At 44.4% G+C, this 21,697-nt stretch overlaps 1 protein-coding gene across 1 annotated transcript in view; it reads left to right on the top strand.

Annotated features, from left to right (window-relative positions):
• The window catches only part of LOC131282527 (TGF-beta receptor type-1), a 66,338-nt gene extending 46,033 nt beyond the window's left edge, over positions 1-20,305 (top strand). Inside the window, exons 5-8 of the mRNA XM_058312019.1 lie at positions 18,839-19,072; positions 19,155-19,388; positions 19,469-19,992; positions 20,078-20,305. Coding sequence (XP_058168002.1) covers positions 18,839-19,072; positions 19,155-19,388; positions 19,469-19,992; positions 20,078-20,239 — 1,154 coding nt within the window. The 3' untranslated portion in view covers positions 20,240-20,305. The remainder of the gene's footprint in view (positions 1-18,838; positions 19,073-19,154; positions 19,389-19,468; positions 19,993-20,077) is intronic.
• Positions 20,306-21,697: the final 1,392 nt, after the last annotated feature.

Raw genomic sequence — 21,697 nt, 5'->3', positions numbered from 1 at the left:
ACGGTGCTGCTGCGGAAGGGTTGAGTGCGCGGAAGTGGCCATCAGACGAGCGGGCCTTTATCCATACTATTTCGTTTAGTTTTTGAACGGCTCGGGTTTCTTGTGGCACCACGAAAAACACCCAAGAGCTCCACTCATAATGGTCGTCAAAGGGATATAAGTTGCAACATCCCGAGATCCGGCCCGGATTACCCCGTTCGGGCGTTGCGTCGTAGCCTTTCTCCCAATCTGCCTGTGTTTGGTGCAATTTGCAAACACCGGACGCCGTACGGCACTCGGATATGGCTCCATTTGGTGCGAGTGACCCATCAAAAGGGATATTTTATGACTTTCACCCGTGCTATACAGGACGCACAGCTTCCAAGAGATCCGACGCCAGATATCCAAAGACCGTCGTCGTCGGTTCCGTAGGAGTTTGCGGTGAAAGTGAAACCCACCCATAAAACTCTGGAACAACAAAACCCACCGGATTAGGCTCCCGTCCGTCGGCCGGGCAGGAATATAGGTTCAAAAGGCAGAAGCCATTTCAACGCCCCCGCTCACCTTTACCCGCGACAGGAATATAATGCCACAGAGTTAATTAAATCAACACAAAGGTGTCGTCGCATTACCTGGGTTTGGGGTGCGCTGCGTCCGTTGCATTGTGTTTTATGTGTTGTCCTGTGGTCCGGTTTTATTTTTCCTCCTTCCCGTGGAAGGATTCTCCTTCGAGGAGGAAAACTGGAGGGAGGCCAGTCATTTTTATGGATCTGCTGAATCCCATCCGGTTCCGGCTGTTGATCGCCCAGCCGTCGATGAAGGTCACCCAAACGGTGGTGGTGTGTTGACCACAACCACTCTTACCTTCAAGAGCACCAGAAGAAAGGCACCGGAATAGAACAAAACGTAAGCTGGTGCTGCGAGCTGCTGGAAGAAATTTAATTAGCATCTCTTTCACAAGCATCGCATCAACTCTCCACCCAAAGACGGCAGGTATTTGCCGTTGCACAAAAACCACTCTTCTCGGAAGGTTTGCCAAAGGAAACGCTGATTGCTTCTCGGAGTCGAGTCTCACTCGCGCCTCTTGAGTTTGTTTTTCCGGCAAAACGCAAATCGCTCCATCTTCCAGCAGCCACCGGCGACGGTTGTGATGGTAGCCGAAATGGAAATGGATGGCTAATGAAATTTCCTTCTCCACGTTCGCCTTTGCACGAGGACAATGGCCCCGCTCTGCCGGTTGCACTTTTCGTTGCACCCGAGACGACACGATGGGGGACGTTTAAGTAAGATTCAGGCTGTATTAGAGATCGGTCTCGCTTTGGGGCTGCTGGTGCAAGCACGTCCTTGTCCTTGGGTGGACTTCCGCAGACAGGAAGACGAACGTTGTTGCCTCCTTCACCGCTTCCGTTGGCTTGTGTTTCGCGAAGATTCTTGTGGCATCTAAATTTAGCTGATGAATCTGACGCCTGAGCCCCGGTTGCATCAAATCTGTAGATGCTTTTGCGTCTTTCGCGCGTACTTCATCGGTTGCTTTCTTTCTGTGTTCTTTGTTCTTCTTTTGCATCCCTTTTTGTTTGGTGTTGTATGAAGTATAAGTCGAAAAATATTGAAGTTAATTAGGAATGGTTTCTTTGTTTTGCAGGCAATCTTAAGTGATCTTCTTGGTCTGTTTTCACTTCTCCTTAAATAGATTCGAATTCGTGGAATAAGTTGTTTTCTTCCAGATTCAAAATCGCACTCACTAAATAGGACTGTTTTAACACTTTTTTCTGTTAAAGTAATATTTAATATCTTCATGCTAAGAAGGTTGCGGTGAGTTGTGGTTTTTACTCTTTATGCAATGTTTAAAATGGTTGATATTTGATCGATTTCACGGTCAACAACAACATTTATACAACATCTTGTTTTATAACTCTGATGAATACACCTTTACATATGTATACATTGTTTACATTTTTGTTTGTGTTAGTAAAACTGAATTTCAATAGTAAAATTTAGATGATTTTATCGAAAAGTAATGATCAAACAAATCTTCAAAAATTTAAAAAACTAAAACTTAATGTGTGGAATGTTTCAGAATCGACGGTCGTATTGGTGTACACCAAACTCCATACAAAAAAAAAGTTGAAATATGCAATAGATTGTTTTTATTAAACTTATTAAAATCAGGTATAGCCTGGATTGAACACACTATATAATTAGGTAACACTTTATTGTTATTATAACGATACTTTAGAATATTCCAAACTCTTCACAGGACATTTTATGGCGTTCCGCACACAGAATTTTCGGAGACAGCCTCAAATTTTCAACGCTTTTTTTCCTATTGCTGGGTTGCTTAGTGTCACCTTTCTTTGTTACGTTAGTGGCCGTGGCAATTGGCGAGGTCATCAGGACAGAATTGACGAAAGGGACACATTTGCTGCCTAAGACTTCGAGCCGAAGACGAAAAGACGCAGCGGTCAGCGGGGGAAGCGAATCCAACCGTAAATTCTGCGGCTTTTGTAAAATTGGTTGTGTCCGCACAAAACAAACTTTCATCGCGTGTTCGCGTGGTTCGTCGGGACGAAACTTTCGGCACGCAATACTGCCTTTTTCCCCCGCCCTCCCCTCGGGTAGTCCCCTCGGCCGTTAGCAAGAAGTCAAAAAGTCAGACTCTGGTGTCTCATCACAAAGGAACGAACACACGCGTTCGTCTTTTATCCCCCTCCTCCCTTGGGAGGGTCGGCGAACCTCATTCAATTTGAAGCTCGAGTTTGTGTTTTTGGCGGGACAATTTTCAACTTTCCCCGGAAAGAGTGCGCGCGGTCGAATTAAGGTTTTCGGGTGTGCAGCACTTTACCGGGCACGCTGGGAGGCGGGGGAGCGGTGGCATCCAGCGATTGCGAGCAAGTATTTTCTAATTCTAAAGTGGGTTCTTGTTAGCTGCTTGTTGAGCCATCGTGTGCGACCCCTAGCGCGTCCCGGAACGATGTGAAGTCGTGCGTCGTTTTGCGGCATCAATTCGATGGTGCACCTCCTCTTCCCCAGGTCTCCGCAGGACAAGCCGCAGCCCAATCTGGCCGAAGTTTTATTACCCCATCTACTCCCTTTCCCTGCGGAAGAAACCGATGATACTTTTGGCCACCCTCCGCCACAAGAGTGGCCAGCTTATGTCTTCTACTTTTCAGTTCAGCCGCGTTCCGTCAATGCTAAAATACAAGAAGACACGATGGAAACTCCGGGGCAAACAAAAAAAAAAAAACGAAAAAAACCAAACGGAAAACTTTACGGCGGTGATGAAAATGCGTGATCAGAATCTTTTATCAAATCGAGCCATCGTTGATTCAATTAACCCGAGTTAAGCCAGGAGCTTTCCGGACGTCCGGTGTGTTTTCCTCGTTCGCACGCGCATGTGTGTGGGTGTGTGTGTGTGTCTGTATTGCCCGACGAAAGGACGCGGCGGAGTTTATTTTAGTATTCACTGCTTTCTCCAGCACACACTCTTCCGCGTGTCTCGGGTATGATTTTTCTAGCCAACCCTCCTCCACCAAGCTCGTCGTTGGCACCCTTGTTGTTGGCCTTTCTTCCGGCCACAAAAGGTGCTGGTCGTTGTTGTCTGACGCTCGGCGGCGCCCACTGTGTGCCCTACCTCCTCTGCACCGGTGTTCATTTCCATTTGTCCATCGATGAAACGATGCAAGCCACCATCCCGGGGGTGGAATGTGATCCTTTTTACCCTGCAGTGAGCTCGAACTATTTGTTAAGTTAAACACCATTGACTGACTTTGACTTTCCCGCGCCGGGGATGGGTTCCTTTTGTTTTTTTTTTTTTTTGTAGCTCGCACTTCACTCACCGACCCCCTGGAAGAAAATGTGTTTGCAATCGAGCGTCCGAGTGAGTGAAGCACCTTTTCGTGATCGCAAACAATGATTATCGGCAGGTTTCGGTTGGCAAACGGATTACTTCCTATCAGCATCGGTGCGATCTTTTATTTACTCGCAATCAGGATGGACGGTACCCATCGAAGGCTCTGTGCTACCGGATTTGTTGATGACAATTTTTGCTTGTCAAACATTATTTTTGAGTAAGTGGTTTGTCCTACAGCGAGTGCTTTTTTATTTTACCTGACAAAACAATCTGTTGGTGTGTTTCTTTCAAGTTACCGAAATGCGTCTACCATGACGGCGATGTTTAACGATTAAAATTGTTCAACTTTCATCGTTGTGCCAAGCAACGAAATAAGTAAGAAAAAAATCACCCTCTCTCAAAGTGCTGTGCGACAAACTTTTTCGCTAATCCTAGGACATTCCTGTTCCGAGCGACTTACTTTTAGTGAAAGTTTTTATTGTGCTTTCGGGTGGAAGGGGGGTTTCTTTCTTTCTGAATGCCAAATCACATCTCTAGCTTCTCTTTTGCCACAACTATTGGGAGGGCAAAAGGCTCATTTTGTGCCAACCGCACCGATACAATCCAATTTGTGGGCGGACGCTTTTCCTTGTGTTCTTTTTTTTGTTTTTGCTCCTTCGTCCAGGAAAAACTTTTTGCTCGCCATAGGAGGCAATGAGTTCGATGAGTTTCGTGCCATTTTCAGGTTTTTGAGCTCCAGAGTTTCATTATGTGTGTTGCCTTTCATCCGAGCCCGAATTTAATGGTAATGTTTGGGTGGGACTAAGCTAACCGCCAGTGTTTTCGAGGCGAAAGCAACATGCGATTGTTTTGTTTCTATTTTTGCTAGCCGAAAGAAAGGGCTTTTCGTTGTAATCCTCTAGACTAACCGTTGGCTTGGTGTGCGGCCTACCGGAGGCGTGTTACTTGTTGTCTGAGATTGCTGGGCATAGGTGAACGAGGTTTATCTTTAACACCCTCCCATGGCCAGACGAACAGCCTTCGGCGCTCAGATTGCGTATCGGTGAAGGAAGGGTTCTGGCAAACCCACCTGTTTTCGTCGGTGGTTTTCCACACGGTTCGATTAAAATTCTATTAAGTGATGCTATTTTGTGTACACATCAGCTTGATGCTGCATTTCAATGGAAATGTTTGTTGAGTATGTGTACCTTTCAACTCCATTTTCAATAAAATGGGTAGGAGGAGTGGAACCTGCACGAAGGTTGATCGATGTTTTCTTAGATCGTTATAGATGTATTAAAATACTTCCAGTTTGGTCGTGCGCAACAAAAAAAGGTAGCATTATTTCAATGGACTTATTAAATAACATTACTGGGCACGGCTCCAAAACAAGCATTTAAATCTGAATTATAGCACCATCGTGTGAAATACTTGCGAGTGCCTGTAAATTGTACGATTAAAATTGTTTCTCCAAATGGTTCACCTGACCACAACCACCTAGGTATCTGGTCTGGTGTCGAATGGTACCAACATTCGCACAAGCCCAAAATTCGTCGTGACGGTTGAAATTATGGTAAACCGATTCCAAAAGCTGCCGGGGGGAAGCAGAAGGTCCATAATTCACGCACAGAAACGACCTCCGCCCACGAAAGTTGCCGGCGACAGTTTCCTGACGCCTCGCTGCCGGAATGGAAGATCCGTCGTCCACGCCAACGAGGGTGGTCGTCTGCATTATTCGAACTGGATTGTGGTTGGAGAAAAATAAACACACACAAATGCCCGACTTCCCTTTGGTGAAGCGGATGTGCGTTTTGGTTATTATTGTAATTTTGGGTTTTTAGTGAGCGTTTGCTTGAAAGTACCAAACTTAAGGCTACCGAAAGACGCGAGACGGCGCAAGCGACCACTGTACGTTGGCCTCAAGTATGCAAAGCGGTCGAAGTCACATAAATAAAGTGAAGTAAAAATGGATGTGTGATAAAAAATAACGATACAGCCGAGATCGTTGTGCGATCGTCAAAGTCGTCGGAGTCGTCGTCGCCGCTTACAAATGGTGGCCCAATACAGTGGCACGCTTGCTTGCTTGCGTAAAGTAGCGCATGAGCTCGCACAAACAGGTCGAAAGGAGGCCGTATTCGAATCGATTAATGTTGACGATGACGTCGATAATGGTAATAACAGTAATAAGCTATGGCGATGATAAAAATCAATAAACGTGATGTGAGATCATCATCATCTTCGGAGTGGCGTTGCGGATGGTACGTACTGGATGTGAACTGATAGAGAGTGAAGTGTGTCGGGTTGAAGCTCGTACGTGGGAAGTAGTTGGAAAGCGCGCTGGTCAGACATGAAGACGGTGCGTAGGTCTCGTACCAACTATCCAATTTGATGGGAATTTTTCTATCTGCACTTACCAAAGTGATCATATACTGATAGATAGATTAATTAGAACTTTTTGAGATAACTCATGATTTTTTATTAAATAGTTCTATTATATACTTTAGTTTTTTTTTAAATGTATGGAATTTTGTGTACATTAAAAATTCGACCAATACTGAACCGTGGATTGTGAAACTTTCCACACATTAAGTTTAAGCATTGCAGATGTTGTTGAAGATTTGTTCGATCATTATTTTTAGATAAAATCATCAACTGAATCTCAATTTTATTAACTCAAACAAAACAGGGATGTATACGTATGTCAAGGTGTTTCCACCAAAGTTATACAAAATACAACACGGGAAAATCGATGAAATATCAACCATTTTAAATATACCGTAATTGTATTTATTAAATTAACACAGAAATCTCAGGTAAACAATGAAAACCATAACTCCTTTCTCAATCCCTTCTTTACCGCATCGCCGGGCGTCAAGCTAGTGTTATATATTGTTCACTTATCTCTTCTGTTTTAAGAATGTTAATTTCTTTAACACATTTTCAAGGTACATGTTCGACGTGGGATCGTCGCATCAGATGCATTTGTGTACGATCACTATAATATAAGACACTCTCAATTTCGATAAAGATTTTCAAAAATATTTAGAGTTTTGTGGATGGTATAAAGTAGTAAGTAAGTAGAAATTATTCACATTCCGTTGTATAATCGTTTGAATGTGGAATGATGATTTCAGAAGTCGATAACGTACATACCGAAGGTATTCTTCAACGCATAAAAAAACTGTACGGGACGCAGTCAAATGATGTACAATACATGTATTTAATAAGATGTCCGATGCGTGCCATACCTCGGGCCTGTTCTCAGAGCTGGTTGCAGAATCGACTAATATTTTTGGAGGAAATGGCCAGCATATACCGCGCGAAATGAAGGTTAAGGTCTTTTATAAACTTCATAAAACAAATTGAATCAAAGCTACGTTTTAGGGACCTGTTTTGCGTTTCGAAAGCGTGTGGAGGACCCAACGGCAACAAATGGCCTCTCGATACATTTTTTGCACCGTTAAAAACTGTGAGAAACATCTTCCATTGGAATGAAAAAGAAATGTCAAAAACAAAATCGGAGAAATTTGTTTAAATCATTACATCACTGAATGGTGCAAATATTATCAAGCACATGGTAAAGCTAGGCACCTGAGTGACGATCTGCCATTCCAAACCTTGCGACGAGCCGTTTTTGAGCGTCTTTTCAATTGCTACCATATTTAAGCTACTTTTTTGGATGACCGAATCACGCGTGCGTGGTTGGAGCCAAATTGACTTCAAGTTCAAGTTTAATAGCATCCTTTACTTCAAATATCTGATGGGATAATGTACACCATTAGTTAGCTTTCTTTCACCCCGGGACACGGGGCACATGTCGTTTTGCAGCGACATGATTATTGGTGGTGATTTTTCATACCCCCCCACCGTCCCAGCTCCTCTGCCTCCGTCCGTGGTGGTGACGCAAGGCTCACTTTCTCTCGTCTTCAATGTCATCATCAAACCGGGCCGCGGGGGTCCTCGGCAAGGTTAAACCCATGAGGACAAAACGAGACAACGGTAATAAAGATAAATGATAAAGTTTGCCAGGAAAAGGTGCCATTCATCGTGATGGCTTCTGCTTCCACCTCCACCATGCCGACCGTCGGTTCGGTGTGCACTCCATCTAAACGATGTCATCCATCGGAGACGTCGAAAACGTCAGGATGTTGTTGCTGCACATCAATTATTTTAAAGTCGAAGCACATCGTCCGTTCCGGCCACACTCCGGCGGGAATGGCTGAAAGTGTATCCGCATTCATCCCGATATCCCGATCTAAGGCGCCCAAATTGGATAAGAAGAACTTGTCGAGGCAAATTAGACAACTTTTCAACCGTTCAGGGGTTTTAAATCGTTGCAGCAAAACACAACCATCGTTGGTGTGCTGTTAGATACCAAAGCTCAACAATCGGCATTTGCTTGTTCTGGCCTCGACCTGTACCGGTTGTTGTTGTTTATCTCGAGACATTCTTTACAGAACGTGTTTGCGCTTAATCTGCCCAGCCGATGATGACTGATGACTTACATTATCAAAACCGGTCATTTGTCGACGGGTCGTTTAGAGAGAAGGGGTACATATTTCAATCTGCTCACTGTACACCGATGCACATCGCGTTCCAGCTTTGAGCTAACGATCTGTAATGAACCAGTTGGACAGGTGGAACAGGTTGATTAATAGTTAATAAATTAATGGAGATTGAATAATATCCACACACAATATCCATATTATGTTCTATTAATAGGTAATCTTCAAGCATCTCTATAAATTAAATGATACGTATTGGATAACCAAATCTGTAGAGTTATGAATATAACGCTTAATGCAGCCTTTTTCTTTGAGTGCAATCAATCAATTCCATACAACCATGAAGCGTTCAGGTCTTTGGCCATTACTCGTCACGCAGACGCACTCGGTCCCCTGGCGTAGGTATGTCATTCCACTCGCAAAAGGTGTTTGACCAGGTCACGCACGGTACTCAATCCCCCTCTGAATAGCACAACCGGCAGACGGGTCGTTTGTTTGCTCTTAACTTGGAAATTAGATTAATCGATCAGCGGCAAAGGCAAAGAGCAGATGGAGAAGGCGGCTGCAAGGAAGCAATTGGAGTAAAAAGTCCTATGAGTTAAGATGGTCATAAAACAACACTTCGGTATAAAACAGATGCACAGGAACAGGCCGCTAAGCGGCGAAGGAGAACGCCACCAAGTCCAGACGCGGAGCCTATGAATAATAAAGTGATTTGATTTTATAATCGGTTCGAATCACATTCCTCCGGTTTGCACAGCGGGTCGAACCCCCCTAGCTCGCTCTGTACCGTCTCCTTCTGCACGTTGACATCGCCGTGAACCGTGAAGCGGCGCTCCAAGTAGAACTACCAGATCATGCCGATCGTCGACTGGTGTGCGAGTGGTCCATTACATCAGCGCGAACTAGACTTGCAACAAAGTGTTGTGGAGGCCGTCTTTTCCGTTGCTCTTTCGGGACCGGATTTGGATAGCCGGGGTTCGATGGCATGATAAGACACGGCTACGCAGGGCCGGCTAGACGGGGGAAGAATTCGGATCTCCGCCTATACTAGGCCTATCGTTTCGGTTTGGGTGTCGCCTTCGCCTTCTGCGAATGCGATGTGATTCGTAATTTCAATTTCAATTCGTTCTCGTTATCCTTGGCTGACCAGCCAAGACACTTCCTCCGCTCCGCCCTCCCTCTCACTCCAGCCAAGTAGGAGGAGGTTGGGTTGGCTGAACCGAGCTTCTCAGCCACAGTTCCGTTCTTGCCATGTCATAGTCACGCCGTTTGGGGCGGGGGATCATCGAGTTCGTTACCGATTACCGTCGTCTATCTCTAACGCCAAAGAGAATTGCGTTGTAATGCCCCCCCCCCCCCCCCCCCCTCTCTGGCGTGCCGGTCTCTTACATTACCCTTTTATTTATTCGCATTGTTTCCGCTCCCGTTCACACACTGCGGCCTGACCTCCCCATCTCTCGCGTGTCTGGTTCTCGGCCTATTTGTTTCGGGCCCGAGATTGCATGATACTGACCATAAAATTCAAATTTGAAATAATTTACCAGCGTATAAATTTAATGATACACAAATCCCAACGGCGGGCACACGAATCCGTACCCCCGGCGGGGGATTATCGTAAGCGCAATGGGGAGTTGTCTCAGCTACCGGAGTGTGCCATATGTTCGTAATTTTATCCAAAACTATCCAACTTTCCACCGACAACAGGAAAATAATACTAAAACTCCCTTCGCGTTCGTCGCAGCATCCCAGCAAGATACCGAGCACGGGTTTGGGCAACCGAACCCAAAGGCAAAGAAATGCGCATAACAAGCATAATTATCTTCATAGTTCAGTGCCGGCATGAGGCGCCTTTGGAAGTACACTGAGTTGGTTCGGCGTCTGCGAGAAAGGCGTCAGCTGCCGTCTCGTATACGCTTTGCATACCCGCCAAGGTTTGCCATATCGGTTTAATTATTTGCCCGAAAAACAATTCGTTCGAATATCGACGTTTTAAGCCGAAAAAACTGACGGTGTGTACGTGCTTGTATGTATGTGTGTATGTATGTATTTGTGTGCTATAAGATAATTTTTTCTTAGCTTCGATGCAACAATCGCTTCCTCAGGCTGGTGGCCAATTATAAGTGCCGCGAACTTTAATTTACCATCCATCGTCAATTAAAGTCGACAGAAATGAGAAAATATGCTTTCATAAGATTATCTAAATGTATATTTTACGATCGAGATAGATAGAGTATTAATTTTACTTTCAGATTTAGACTAAAATGTATCTTATAACCGTGTTTATTATCAACATTACATATCTCTCTCTGTCTAATTTCATGACTTTCAAGTGATGTTACTTTGAATTAGAAAATTATTTCTACTAAGAGTGGTAATACTTTAGTCTGAAACATTTGTGTAAATATATTTTTAGCTAGATTAGAAAATAAAATTCGTATATTATATTATATTTGGGTACAGGCGGTTTTTCGCTAGCGGGGGAAGAGGTTCCTAAACGAAAATTAACAAATGCCCAATCAGTCCCAATTAGCCATTGGTCTTGTTGAATTTCTCTGCTAAATCTCTTTGGTCATCTGCGTATCTTCCTTCATATCTTCATCGATAGCGCGTGTCCTTTTTTTTAATTGTAAGCAAAGCAAACACTTCTCAGGGTAATTTAAGTCTTCCACCGTCTCGCAAATGGCCCAAAATCTGTGAAATAATAAAAATTATTTACTTTATTTGCGCTTTATCATTTATCATTAAGCTCGAAGCCTTTCCACGAAGGAACGGGTCGCATGGCGGATCGTTTACTTGGTGTCTTCGTTGTGAAGGGTTTATTAATGGTTTCCTATTTCGCCTCGTGTTTCTCTTCACCGCTCTCCGCCCCATGGTTCCCCACTCTGCTGATATGAAATGCCATTTCAATCCTCCCCCCCGTATCATCGTACCTACATCTTTCATTATTTTTCATTATCTGCGTGTGATCATCTCGCTCAACTCCCGCTCGTCACAAGGATCATCAGAACGCAGTGTGCCGCCTCATGCATCAACCCATCCATCATCAATCCATCCATCCATCCATTGATTACAACAACATACACATACGCCAGCGGAACTGGGTTCCAGAAAGAACCGGGAAGCAGGTGGTGGCGCTAGCACGTAAGCTCACATTTTTGTCCCTCCTCCCGAAGCAGACGGCGACGGGGTCGAGGGCTCGGCCAAGGGATGCGCTCCCGGTCGAAGTAGTTCAAGCGAAAAATTAAGCCAAAATCTTGCTTAACCCCCCAAACTCTCCTCTTTTCCGGGGCCGATTTTCATGGTTCATACACTTGTTTTTATTTCACCATATATCCCAAAACCTACGCCGGAATGTCGGTCGGTTCCTGGTATTCCCGTCGGATGCACGTTTGCTGCCCTCCTACCAATCCTACCACCAACCAAACAACCAACCACCTCCCGCGGCCCATCCATTTCTATCTTTCGTGCGTTTGCGGGCCGATTAGGTGCTTGGAAAAGAAAGAGGTAAACCTGAAGCATGATCCTTACTGGTGCCGGCAGAAGACCACCACCGAACAGCATTGGATGGGTTGTTGCACAGAGCCGAACTTCTGCAATCTGGATATCAAGGTCGATGGAGGTGAGCCAGCCCGCCCAGGATGGGGGTTGTGGGACATCTCTCACTTCGCCCTACTCCCTCTCTCTCTCTCCAGCCATCCATCCCCGTTCCATTGCGGTGTCTCCTTTCGCTACACTAAAGGCTGCTTGTTGGTTTTCGGTGGTTTCGAGCGCGGTGTGAAGGGAATAATCCGTCGTCTCTTGTGTTGGTGTGTGTGTGTGTCTGGCTGGGTGTGTGTCCTTTGCGTATCGTGACGTGTCGACGTAGGGCGTAGGGAACAGAAAGTTTTACATTTTCGCGGGATATCATTTTCATCTCTATCTCTCGTCGTCTGTTTTGGTCATAAAGTAATTGCTCATTTCTCTGGTGGCTCATCCTCGCGTACAACAACATCATCATACCCTGTATCGCATTGTTTGGTGTCATCCTTTTCGACTGACTTGTGTTGTGTTTTTGATTCGATAACTATTAGCTCATACATACACTACGGTTCGCATCGTTGGGAAATAAACGCCATATTTAGCGGCCATATATTGTTGTATCGGATAATCTTCCTCTTAAGGGCTAACCCCACCTACTTGTGTCGTACTCTTTACCTGGAATGGGTTAACGTGCGTGCGTGTACGTGAGTGTGTGTGTGTATGTGTGTTGTTTCATCCGTTTCGTGAGCAAATTGATTAATTAAGAGCATTCGGCAACGCAACAACCACTACACTTAGTGTCGAACGGTCGAACTTAAACCGCTGTCATATGTTGGTGTATAACCATTATTACTACCTTGCATCACCCGAGTGAGAGTTCGAAGGCAACCGTCACCCCGCATCGGTATAACAACATCCATCGAGGCCATCATCGAGGTATTCCCCAAAGAAGAGGAGGGGGTGGAAAAACAATTCCACGAAAGTTACTGACATGAACCAAGCTACAAACAATACGCCATAAATCCATTGCCGTCTCCCAGGGGCCGTCATCATCCATTAGATCCATATCGGCAAGGACCTGCGCCATTTATGCCACCCCTTTCCCCGCCATCGTGTCGTCGTATCCTGTCGTGTCGTCTATTTGTCCTCCAGTTTTTGTTCGCTCAGGTTCAATATATTCCTGCGGCCACGATATTTCCGAGTATCGGAGCCCGCCAAAAGGCACAATGCGTCCTCGTGGACGGTGTGCGTCTTTGCCGTGTCCTTCCAAGAAGAAGGAAAGGTTGATGTGGCAGCTTGATTCGTCCATTTATTCCGGTTTCCGTTCTGTCACTGGCGTCCTCCACCGATATCATCGCTTTTGAAGGGAGCCATTGTTCTGGTGTAGTGCCATGCCAATGAATCGTGCGTGTTTATTACCGTTTCATTCCCGAAACTCATCCACTAACGTCTACTTGCGTCGGTTCGGTAATTTTAAGTGGTTTATTTATTTTATAAATATTCTTATATTTTATGGGGTGAAACATCATACTTACAGATATTACAATCTATACTACTTTCACCATATTATTTCATAAAAATATTAATCCAAAAAGATTGCCATGATGCTCCAGGATATTTGGATAAAGGGATTATTGTCATTTCGATGTTAAAATATATGTAATCAATTTATTCGTGCTTTTATACTGTGTTACTGCAAAATCAAACTATTATTTCATCCAGTAAAACAATGCTCCCTCCATTCCCGTGTGTTGCCTTCGTCGGTGTACAACATTCGTGCTTTTCCATGCTGCAGCCGAAAGAGGGAAAAACATTCGGATCCAAATGCTCCGTCATCGTAGCGTTTTCTTACTATCGGTCTATCGGTCGCTCCTGACCGCAGACAATATTTTAACCAATTTACGAACTACGCCGCCGAAATCACTGAACCCGTTCCAGCGTATATCCGTCCGGCCACACGAAATAGACGATTCGGAGGGAAACGGTTTGCCCGGCACTGTTTGTTATTTATCGATACATTTGTTGCGGGTGGTGGGAAAGAGGTGTCCCGGAAGGGTGCTGGTGGAATCATTTATCAACGCTCGAGGAAGAAAATAGTGTTGCAGTGGTTTCGTGAACCATTTGGCAAAACAAATGACTTCCAAAAGTAGCTTTTGGGTAGCGAAAGGAATCGGAGAGAAAAAGAAGGGAAAAAATACATTCGCTTGGTGGTTAATGAGTGTAGTTGAGAAGATGGAAACAAATGTTAATGCTGCATGCATTAATCATTCACATTTTAAAGCACAGCTATTTTTCATTTTATTTTGAGATATTTTTTATTTGAAAATGCTGAAGATATGCAGACGGACGTTTATTAATTCGATACTTAAATATTTTAAATTATTTTTATACACAAGTACCTAATCTAAATTCAACTGCATTCGATTGCGAGCTGCAAATACTTCTATTGATCTCAGCCCGTCCACAAGAAACAGGACATTTGTGGGAAAGATTAGTGTATTCCGTTGGTAGTGTTTGTCTGTGGCGTTTTCCCTCGGCAGCATTACCAGCGTCATCATATCAGAGCAGTTTAGCATAAACCGAGCACTTAAACTTTTGTCCATAATCGTTACGCTAAACGTGCGTTTTCTTCGCAAAAAAGAATACTTTGAACCAATGGAGGGAAACAAGTAGTGTTTGTCTGTATGTGTGTATATCCTTTTGCTTTTCACTTGGATTATGCGACCACTTCCTCCGGTGCTATTCCGTACGCTTTTTATCTAACTTAGGAAGATTATTAGTTGCCTCTTTATACAAGTGTGTCCTGTGTGCGCATTGTTTTAGCTATGTAGATTACTGAATGGTTTATTTTATTGTGTCTTACGTTTCTCTTTCCTGTGTCTTCCAAGTTTGGTGGAAGCTGGGAAAATTGTTTTTATGCGTATGCGTGGTCGCACGATGTCAGCGTGTTTTTGATCGGTTTACCTCGAAATCGATCCAATCAAACTTCGACCAATTCGACCTGCAAGTTGCCGTTACCGGAACAGAGGTTATGACAGGAGATACGATGTGAAATACATGGTTGGAAAAACAAAACGCGAATGGTCCATCCGTTTTCGGATTTCAACGGCGTGACTTTTAGAAGAGTTTGTTGTTCCGCCCCCGAACGGACTTCAAATACTCCGAAAACAAAGTACTTTAAGGAGCCCTCACCGTGCCGAGGGAAGTGTTTGGCTATATACATTCGCAGTGGCTCAGCGCGTGTCAGGATGCTGTTAGCGTATCGTTTATCTTCAGACACCGCAACAAAATGAAGCCAAGAGAGGAAGAAAAACACTTGCCATTCGTGGTAAGCCACCGGCACACACATCAATCACGAGTCAGCCAGTAAGAACAAACAAACACTGGGCGTATGTGTGGCTTGGGTCGTGCTTTCTGCTTGGTTTCACCGGGCGAACAACGATTTCTTCGGGAGCTTTTCCTCCCGATTTCCCACGCGTATTACTTTCGTAGTTTTTTTTCTTACTTGCGACTTGTGGCCGACTTCAAGCATCATTGGGTCTCTTGAGGCTTCTGGGGAAGTGGAATGGCAAGTGAGCAATTATTGTCCATTGGTGTTGTTGCTACTTCGAGAGCTCCCCCATGGTGTTAGGTGATCATACTTATAAACCTGAGGAAGATTAATAGCATAGGCGTGAGCTGAGGTAGACCAATGGAAATGAAATATTACTGACTCAGATCAGTAGAACTAGTCTCCACACAGTTTAAATAGAATTAGACCGTTTGATTAAACTCTTCGAAAGCGGCGTACAGTGTAATCAGTTGTATAAGAAAAGTCTTGCACAAAAAACTCGATCGCAAAAAAGGACGTGGAAAAAATAAATTAATTCAGAATTTCAGACCCGCGCGGATAAATATGCTAATAGGGGCTTATAAGTTGTAATAGTTTAGGGCAAAATGGAGAAGACGAGGTCATGTTTTATGGTTGAGCGCGTTCTTTTTTCTTCTTTTCAGCGGTTTTGCTTCCTCGAAAAGGGAGAAAGTTATCGTGAAATCTCAACCGGCCATAAACCGCACATCTCACCAGCTCCGAGAAGCCAATTAGTAGCTGTTCACGTTATTCCGCATTATGTGCGTGTTGCGCAAAGTTTTACATTAAAAGGTTTGGTGGAGGCCGAGAAGGCGAGTAATAACGAAGAAAAGAAAGTTGAAACTAGTATAAAGGAAAAGAAAACAACAGAAGGATTCATAAGATGCTAAAAGGATTATGTATTGTTTATGAAATGGTTAAATCTTTTGCGGAGGGAGTTGTTGAGAGCTGTTTTGAACAAAACTTTAAGGGTTTCTTTTCCCACTATTCGTCATTGAGTAAGTTCAAACATGTGCCGACTGCTCGCTTGGCTCAGTCAGTACAAGAAGCACGCAATTGTATTCTTTTTCCCTTCTCCCTGTTTTGCACGCAATCGTTGGTTTTTGTGTACTACTCTGGACCATTACTATTCATCAAAAGGTTTCCTTTTGTATGCCATTGTTTCTACCATACAACTTTCTATCTTCCAATGTAAATCACCTCTGTTTCTTTACCTTTTTGCATGTTTGTTTTGCTTTCCTAGCTTTCAATTTTGGGCATACGAATCCTAGCTTAACTTTACCGAGCAAGGTCTTAACCGTTTTTCACGAGCGTCGAAAAGATTCATGTTTGTCTCTTCTTCTTCTTCTTTTCTTTTTGCGCAAAAGCCATTCTTTCCACACGCCCTCAGCGGCATGTCCTTTTATTGGCACGCATATAAATAACGATTGTTGATTCGGTTCGCTTCTAAGGCTTTGGTGTTTGGTGGTCTTGCGGGAGTTTTTCTTTTACTCTTTCCAGAACCGAACACACGCGCCGGATAGTTTATTTATACCACTTTCGGTCCGCTTGTTTACGTGTTTTTCTTTCGCGAATCGCTAAGAAGCCAGTGGCGGTAAAGTAACGTTGAAAAAAACATAAATTCCACAGCCTTTTACAGCCGCCCGAGGAAAACCTTATGTTGTTTATGCACGATCCGTTTTATTAGTTTATATGATGCTGCTTCTATTATGCCTTCAACACTCTCCTCTGTTCTCATGCTTTGATACGAAAATGTGAGCTTTTCTTTTCTTCTTTTGTAGTATTGTTTCTAAAGGTTTATTTTGTAACATAAAACAAAGCATACAAATATTTAAAACATCAGCAATGCCGGAAAATGTGTATTGGACGGCCAATGAGCCTCTTTGACGGATGATCGATCCCATCATGGCATGCTTTGAAGAACGAAAACTTAGGAAAAGCGAGTTGGCAATCGGTAGAAGAGTATAAAGTGATCGTGAAGATTTAATATAGTGAAAGTTGTTCAGGTAGAGCATTTATTTTATACACAGCAAGGAATAGTTTGGCAGATTAATATTCATCGGTCGGCATCGATAAACAACAATTATGTGTGTACACTTTTTATATGCTCGCACACTTCCTCCATACATCTTGCGGGAAACTTTATTGTTTATGCTTGCGTTTTCCAACAAGCAAACATGCAAGATCGAAGGAATAAACCCGTACGGTACGTGGTTGTGCTGCAAACATGCCGTCGCCCTCTCCATATCGCCTTCAAGTTACTTGTTTTACGACTACATACGCGCTTTTCCCGCACATAAAATCACGAAGCGGCGTTACATTGTAAAGCGGGTCAAAGGAAGATAAAAATGAAAAGGATCTTCGTAAAATGAAACCACGGGAACAATTTGGCGTGAAATAAGGGTTCACCGAGATTGTGGGAGGATTTTACAAACCCTACAAGGAAAAGGGCAGAAAAAAAAAATCTACCTACTCATGAAAAGCTGTCTGTTTTCCCTTTCCCCCGGACAAACGGGTTTACTTTTCCATGCCATGTTTTTACGCACGTCTTTAGTGGCGTACAATTTGTGAGTTTTGTTTTTCTCTGCCAAAATTTTCCTCATTTCTCACTGCATGCTCCCCCGTTCTCGTTAACTGCTTGCACTTTACTACACACTGTCCACCTATAATGTTGCACACGCTCTGGGTTCCACTTTCACAAGCCAGTGCTTCCTTGCGCGTATCTAATAACATTTCGCTTAAGCTGCCGCCTTTCGCCATCGCTGTGAGTGCATGTGAATGCTCCGTGTGTGTCTGTGTGTATGTGCATGTTGGTATGTTTTTCCTTAACCCCCCTCCCCAGAAGGAGTGTATAATTTCGGTGATGGTGGTTATCGTCCGTAGTCCACGTCGTCGTAAAAACACGTGAATGATACTCTAATCCCCTTGTTTGCTCTACGATGGTTTTAGTTTTTATTTTAACGCTTCACTAACTTCAAATAGGATTTGCACAAACTTTTGCCTGCTTTTGAGTGTGTGTGTGTGTGTCTGTGTGTCTTTTACTTCTGCACTTTCCGTTTTGCCTCCTCTACTGTCGCTCTCTCGTTGGACTAGTGCTAGACTTTCTATATTTAAATGTTTCTTTTGTTTAACCCGATATGCATGTTCGTATTTGTGTATGTGTGTATGTATGTGGGATTGTTTTTTTTGCACTCGATTAATATAACTTGTCGTGTTCGAGTACCCACTCACGGCCGTGGGGCTTCACAAAGGGTAGCGTACCATGCGCCTCCATAATTCTGCCAACCTTATTCGATGAGGTCAGTAAAATTATGAAAAAATCACGATCCGCTTTCCCTTGTGATCCCCTGTTGTTAGTGTGTAGATGCAAGATGAAAAAATAATAATAAAAAAAGTAAAAACACCCCACTTGTTGCCATTCTCCAACGTGTGTGCCTCCGAACAAAAAAAAAAAAAAAAAAACACTGCCTTTTTATTATTTTTTGTCCCAAACCCGAATCTTCTCCCTTCTGTAAATCTCTCTCCCCGTTTTCTTCGCAAGTGCTTTCGGTAGACATTTTCTAATCAAACTTTTCCCATTTGCCCACTCACCTGGCGCTTCACCAAACGATCGGTACCGATTGGAAATGATTGCTACACTATACGTGTAAACAGCACCCACAGAGGAGAAGTGGCCGTTTCCGCTCGTGGTCCCCGTCCTGCTGGTCATCCTTACGGTGATAATTTCGGCAGGCATGCTACTGCTTTGGCGCACACGCCGGAAGCGCAACAGTGGGGCTCGTCAAATTCTGCCGGAGGATTCGGTGTGCGGCGCGAGTTACCCCATCCTGAACGGGCACACGACACTGCAGGACTTTATCGAGATGACGACGTCCGGTTCGGGTTCAGGTGAGTCGTCGACGTCATGTTAGCGGCCGCTTACGGAAAACTAATTTTACATTTTTCTTGCGAAATTAATTCAATTTTTCAGCCGGCCTTCCGCTGCTGGTGCAACGTTCTATCGCTCGTCAGATTCAGCTGGTCGAGGTCATTGGCAAGGGGCGCTTCGGTGAGGTGTGGCGCGGCAGATGGCGCGGCGAGAACGTCGCGGTGAAGATCTTCTCCAGCCGCGAGGAGTGCTCCTGGTCCCGGGAGGCGGAAATCTATCAGACGATCATGTTGCGCCACGAAAACATTCTCGGTTTCATCGCTGCCGACAATAAGGGTAAGGGTCCGGAAAGGTCGGGAGGTCACGGTGCAAAATTTCAGGTATTAAAACTGTGTTTGTGTTTAACTTTCCCTTAGACAACGGCACCTGGACGCAACTTTGGCTGGTGACGGACTATCACGAGAATGGTTCGCTGTTCGATTTCCTTACCGCACGCTACGTCGATCCGGATACGATGCTCGAGATGGCGTACTCGATCGCGACCGGCCTAGCCCATCTGCACATGGATATCGTCGGCACCCGGGGCAAACCGGCTATCGCCCACCGAGATCTCAAGTCGAAGAACATTCTGGTCAAGTCGAACCTCACCTGCTGCATAGGCGACCTCGGGCTGGCGGTGCGACACATCGTCGCCACCGACACGGTGGACACGCCGTCGACGCATCGTGTCGGCACCAAGCGCTACATGGCCCCGGAGGTGCTGGACGAGACGATCAACGTTAATCAGTTCGATTCGTTCAAGCGGGCGGACGTGTACGCGTTCGGGCTCGTCCTGTGGGAGATCGCGCGGCGGTGTAACGTCGACGGTGTCTACGAAGAGTACCAGCTGCCTTTCTTCGACGTCGTACAGCCCGATCCCACCATCGAGGAGATGCGAAAGGTACGCCAGTTGGGATTTATCCTTTTCGAGCGGGCAACAAACGTATGCTAACGATAATATTCTTCCGTTGCCTCTCCTCGAACAGGTTGTCTGTGTGGATCAGCTACGTCCCAGCATACCGAGCAAATGGATTGCCTGCGATACACTGCACGCGATCTCGAAGGTGATGAAAGAATGCTGGTACCAACATCCGGCCGCCCGCCTCTCATCGCTCAGGATCAAGAAAACGTTAGCCATCCTTCGCTAAACGTTAGCTCGTTTAGGTGGTAAGAAGGTATACATTGTTTAGGGTATCATTCAAAATATTTCATTTCTCTGTGAGCCTCCCCGATAGCCACTTAAGGGATGAATTTGAGGTTCTTCAACACCCTCAGCAAAAGTGTAATCAGCAAAAATGTACACACAGGGGCTGGGGATAAATGAGCTGGAGTGTTCCGCAAGACGGACAACAACGGAAACGAAACATAGAGACAGAGTGAAAACCGCAAACACACAGCTAACTAACTAAGACTCATTTTTAATCGTAAGACCTATTAGTGCGTAAGCCTAACTAAGAAGACACTGCGAGATGTGGCAGTGTTGCATGTTTCTTGTAGCTGTAAGTAAGCCCGAACACTAGAGTGAGGGAGTGTGTATGTAATGTGTGTAACTGTGTATGTACAGGATGGGTGATTGCTGAAAGGCTGTGTGAATGAGGTACGCTAGTAGACAAGGGGGAGACATATTGCCACCCTTTCCACGGTATGAGAGTGAGTAGTTGTGTAGCGACTGCGACCGAAAAAATGCTGCCGTAAGTGCACCACTAACCGTGTGGGAGAGTTTGTCCTCTCTGCGCCGGTTCTTTACATGTGCACCGTGAAGAAAACATTCATATTTATTTTTTCATTATTCAACGAAAAAGGAAGCCATTATGACCGAGGGGCGGCACGTGCAAATCCCGTAGCCTAACATTTTTAAGTTGAACGTTTTATTCCACCTGGCGTAGTGGTCACAAACTACGCGTCCCAAACCAACCAACCAACTAACCAACAAACCGGCAAACAAAGACTAGAAACATATCCACACCCCATTTTTTACAAACCGCCAACCAACCTCCGCCAAGCAACAGAGAACAGAGCAAAAGAAGGATTAGGAAAAAAAAGCACATGCATACACGACACAAACAAGCATAATTTACGAAAAACTAACATAGAACAAAATGGGACACAATATTGTGTCGAGCAGAAACAACGCATCAACAAAATAAGACGACAGATTGAATGGAAATAATGGCTACAAGGAACCGATTGAAAACGAAACAAACAAAACATTCTCATACCTCCAATTTTTAATAAGAGAACGGAAATAAATTTCCGGCAAAATGAAGAAAAGAAAAAATAACTATTGAATATAAAACAAGGTGTGTACAGAAACAAAAAAAAACAAAAGATTACATTAGAGCGAAGCAAAATTCACATCCGTAGTGTTTGTAGAAACAAGTTTTCGCTGTAGGAGATTGTATTGGCTATTGGATTGGTTTACCGTATACACCATTTAACCGGAATGGAAAACTCCTGATGGAATTTATTCATGTCGACTATATTTTGATGATCTTCAATGTATGTGTTGTATGTGTAAGTTTAATTCTTCGATCACATGCAGTTTTTCGGTATCAGTTTTTTCACTGGTTTTGATCGTTTTCAATGCTACAAACCACAGGAAAAAT

The sequence above is a fragment of the Anopheles ziemanni genome, chromosome 2 (assembly GCF_943734765.1).
Source record: "Anopheles ziemanni chromosome 2, idAnoZiCoDA_A2_x.2, whole genome shotgun sequence".
Classification (NCBI taxonomy): domain Eukaryota; kingdom Metazoa; phylum Arthropoda; class Insecta; order Diptera; family Culicidae; genus Anopheles; species Anopheles ziemanni.
This window is presented reverse-complemented; position numbering and strand designations above follow the sequence as displayed.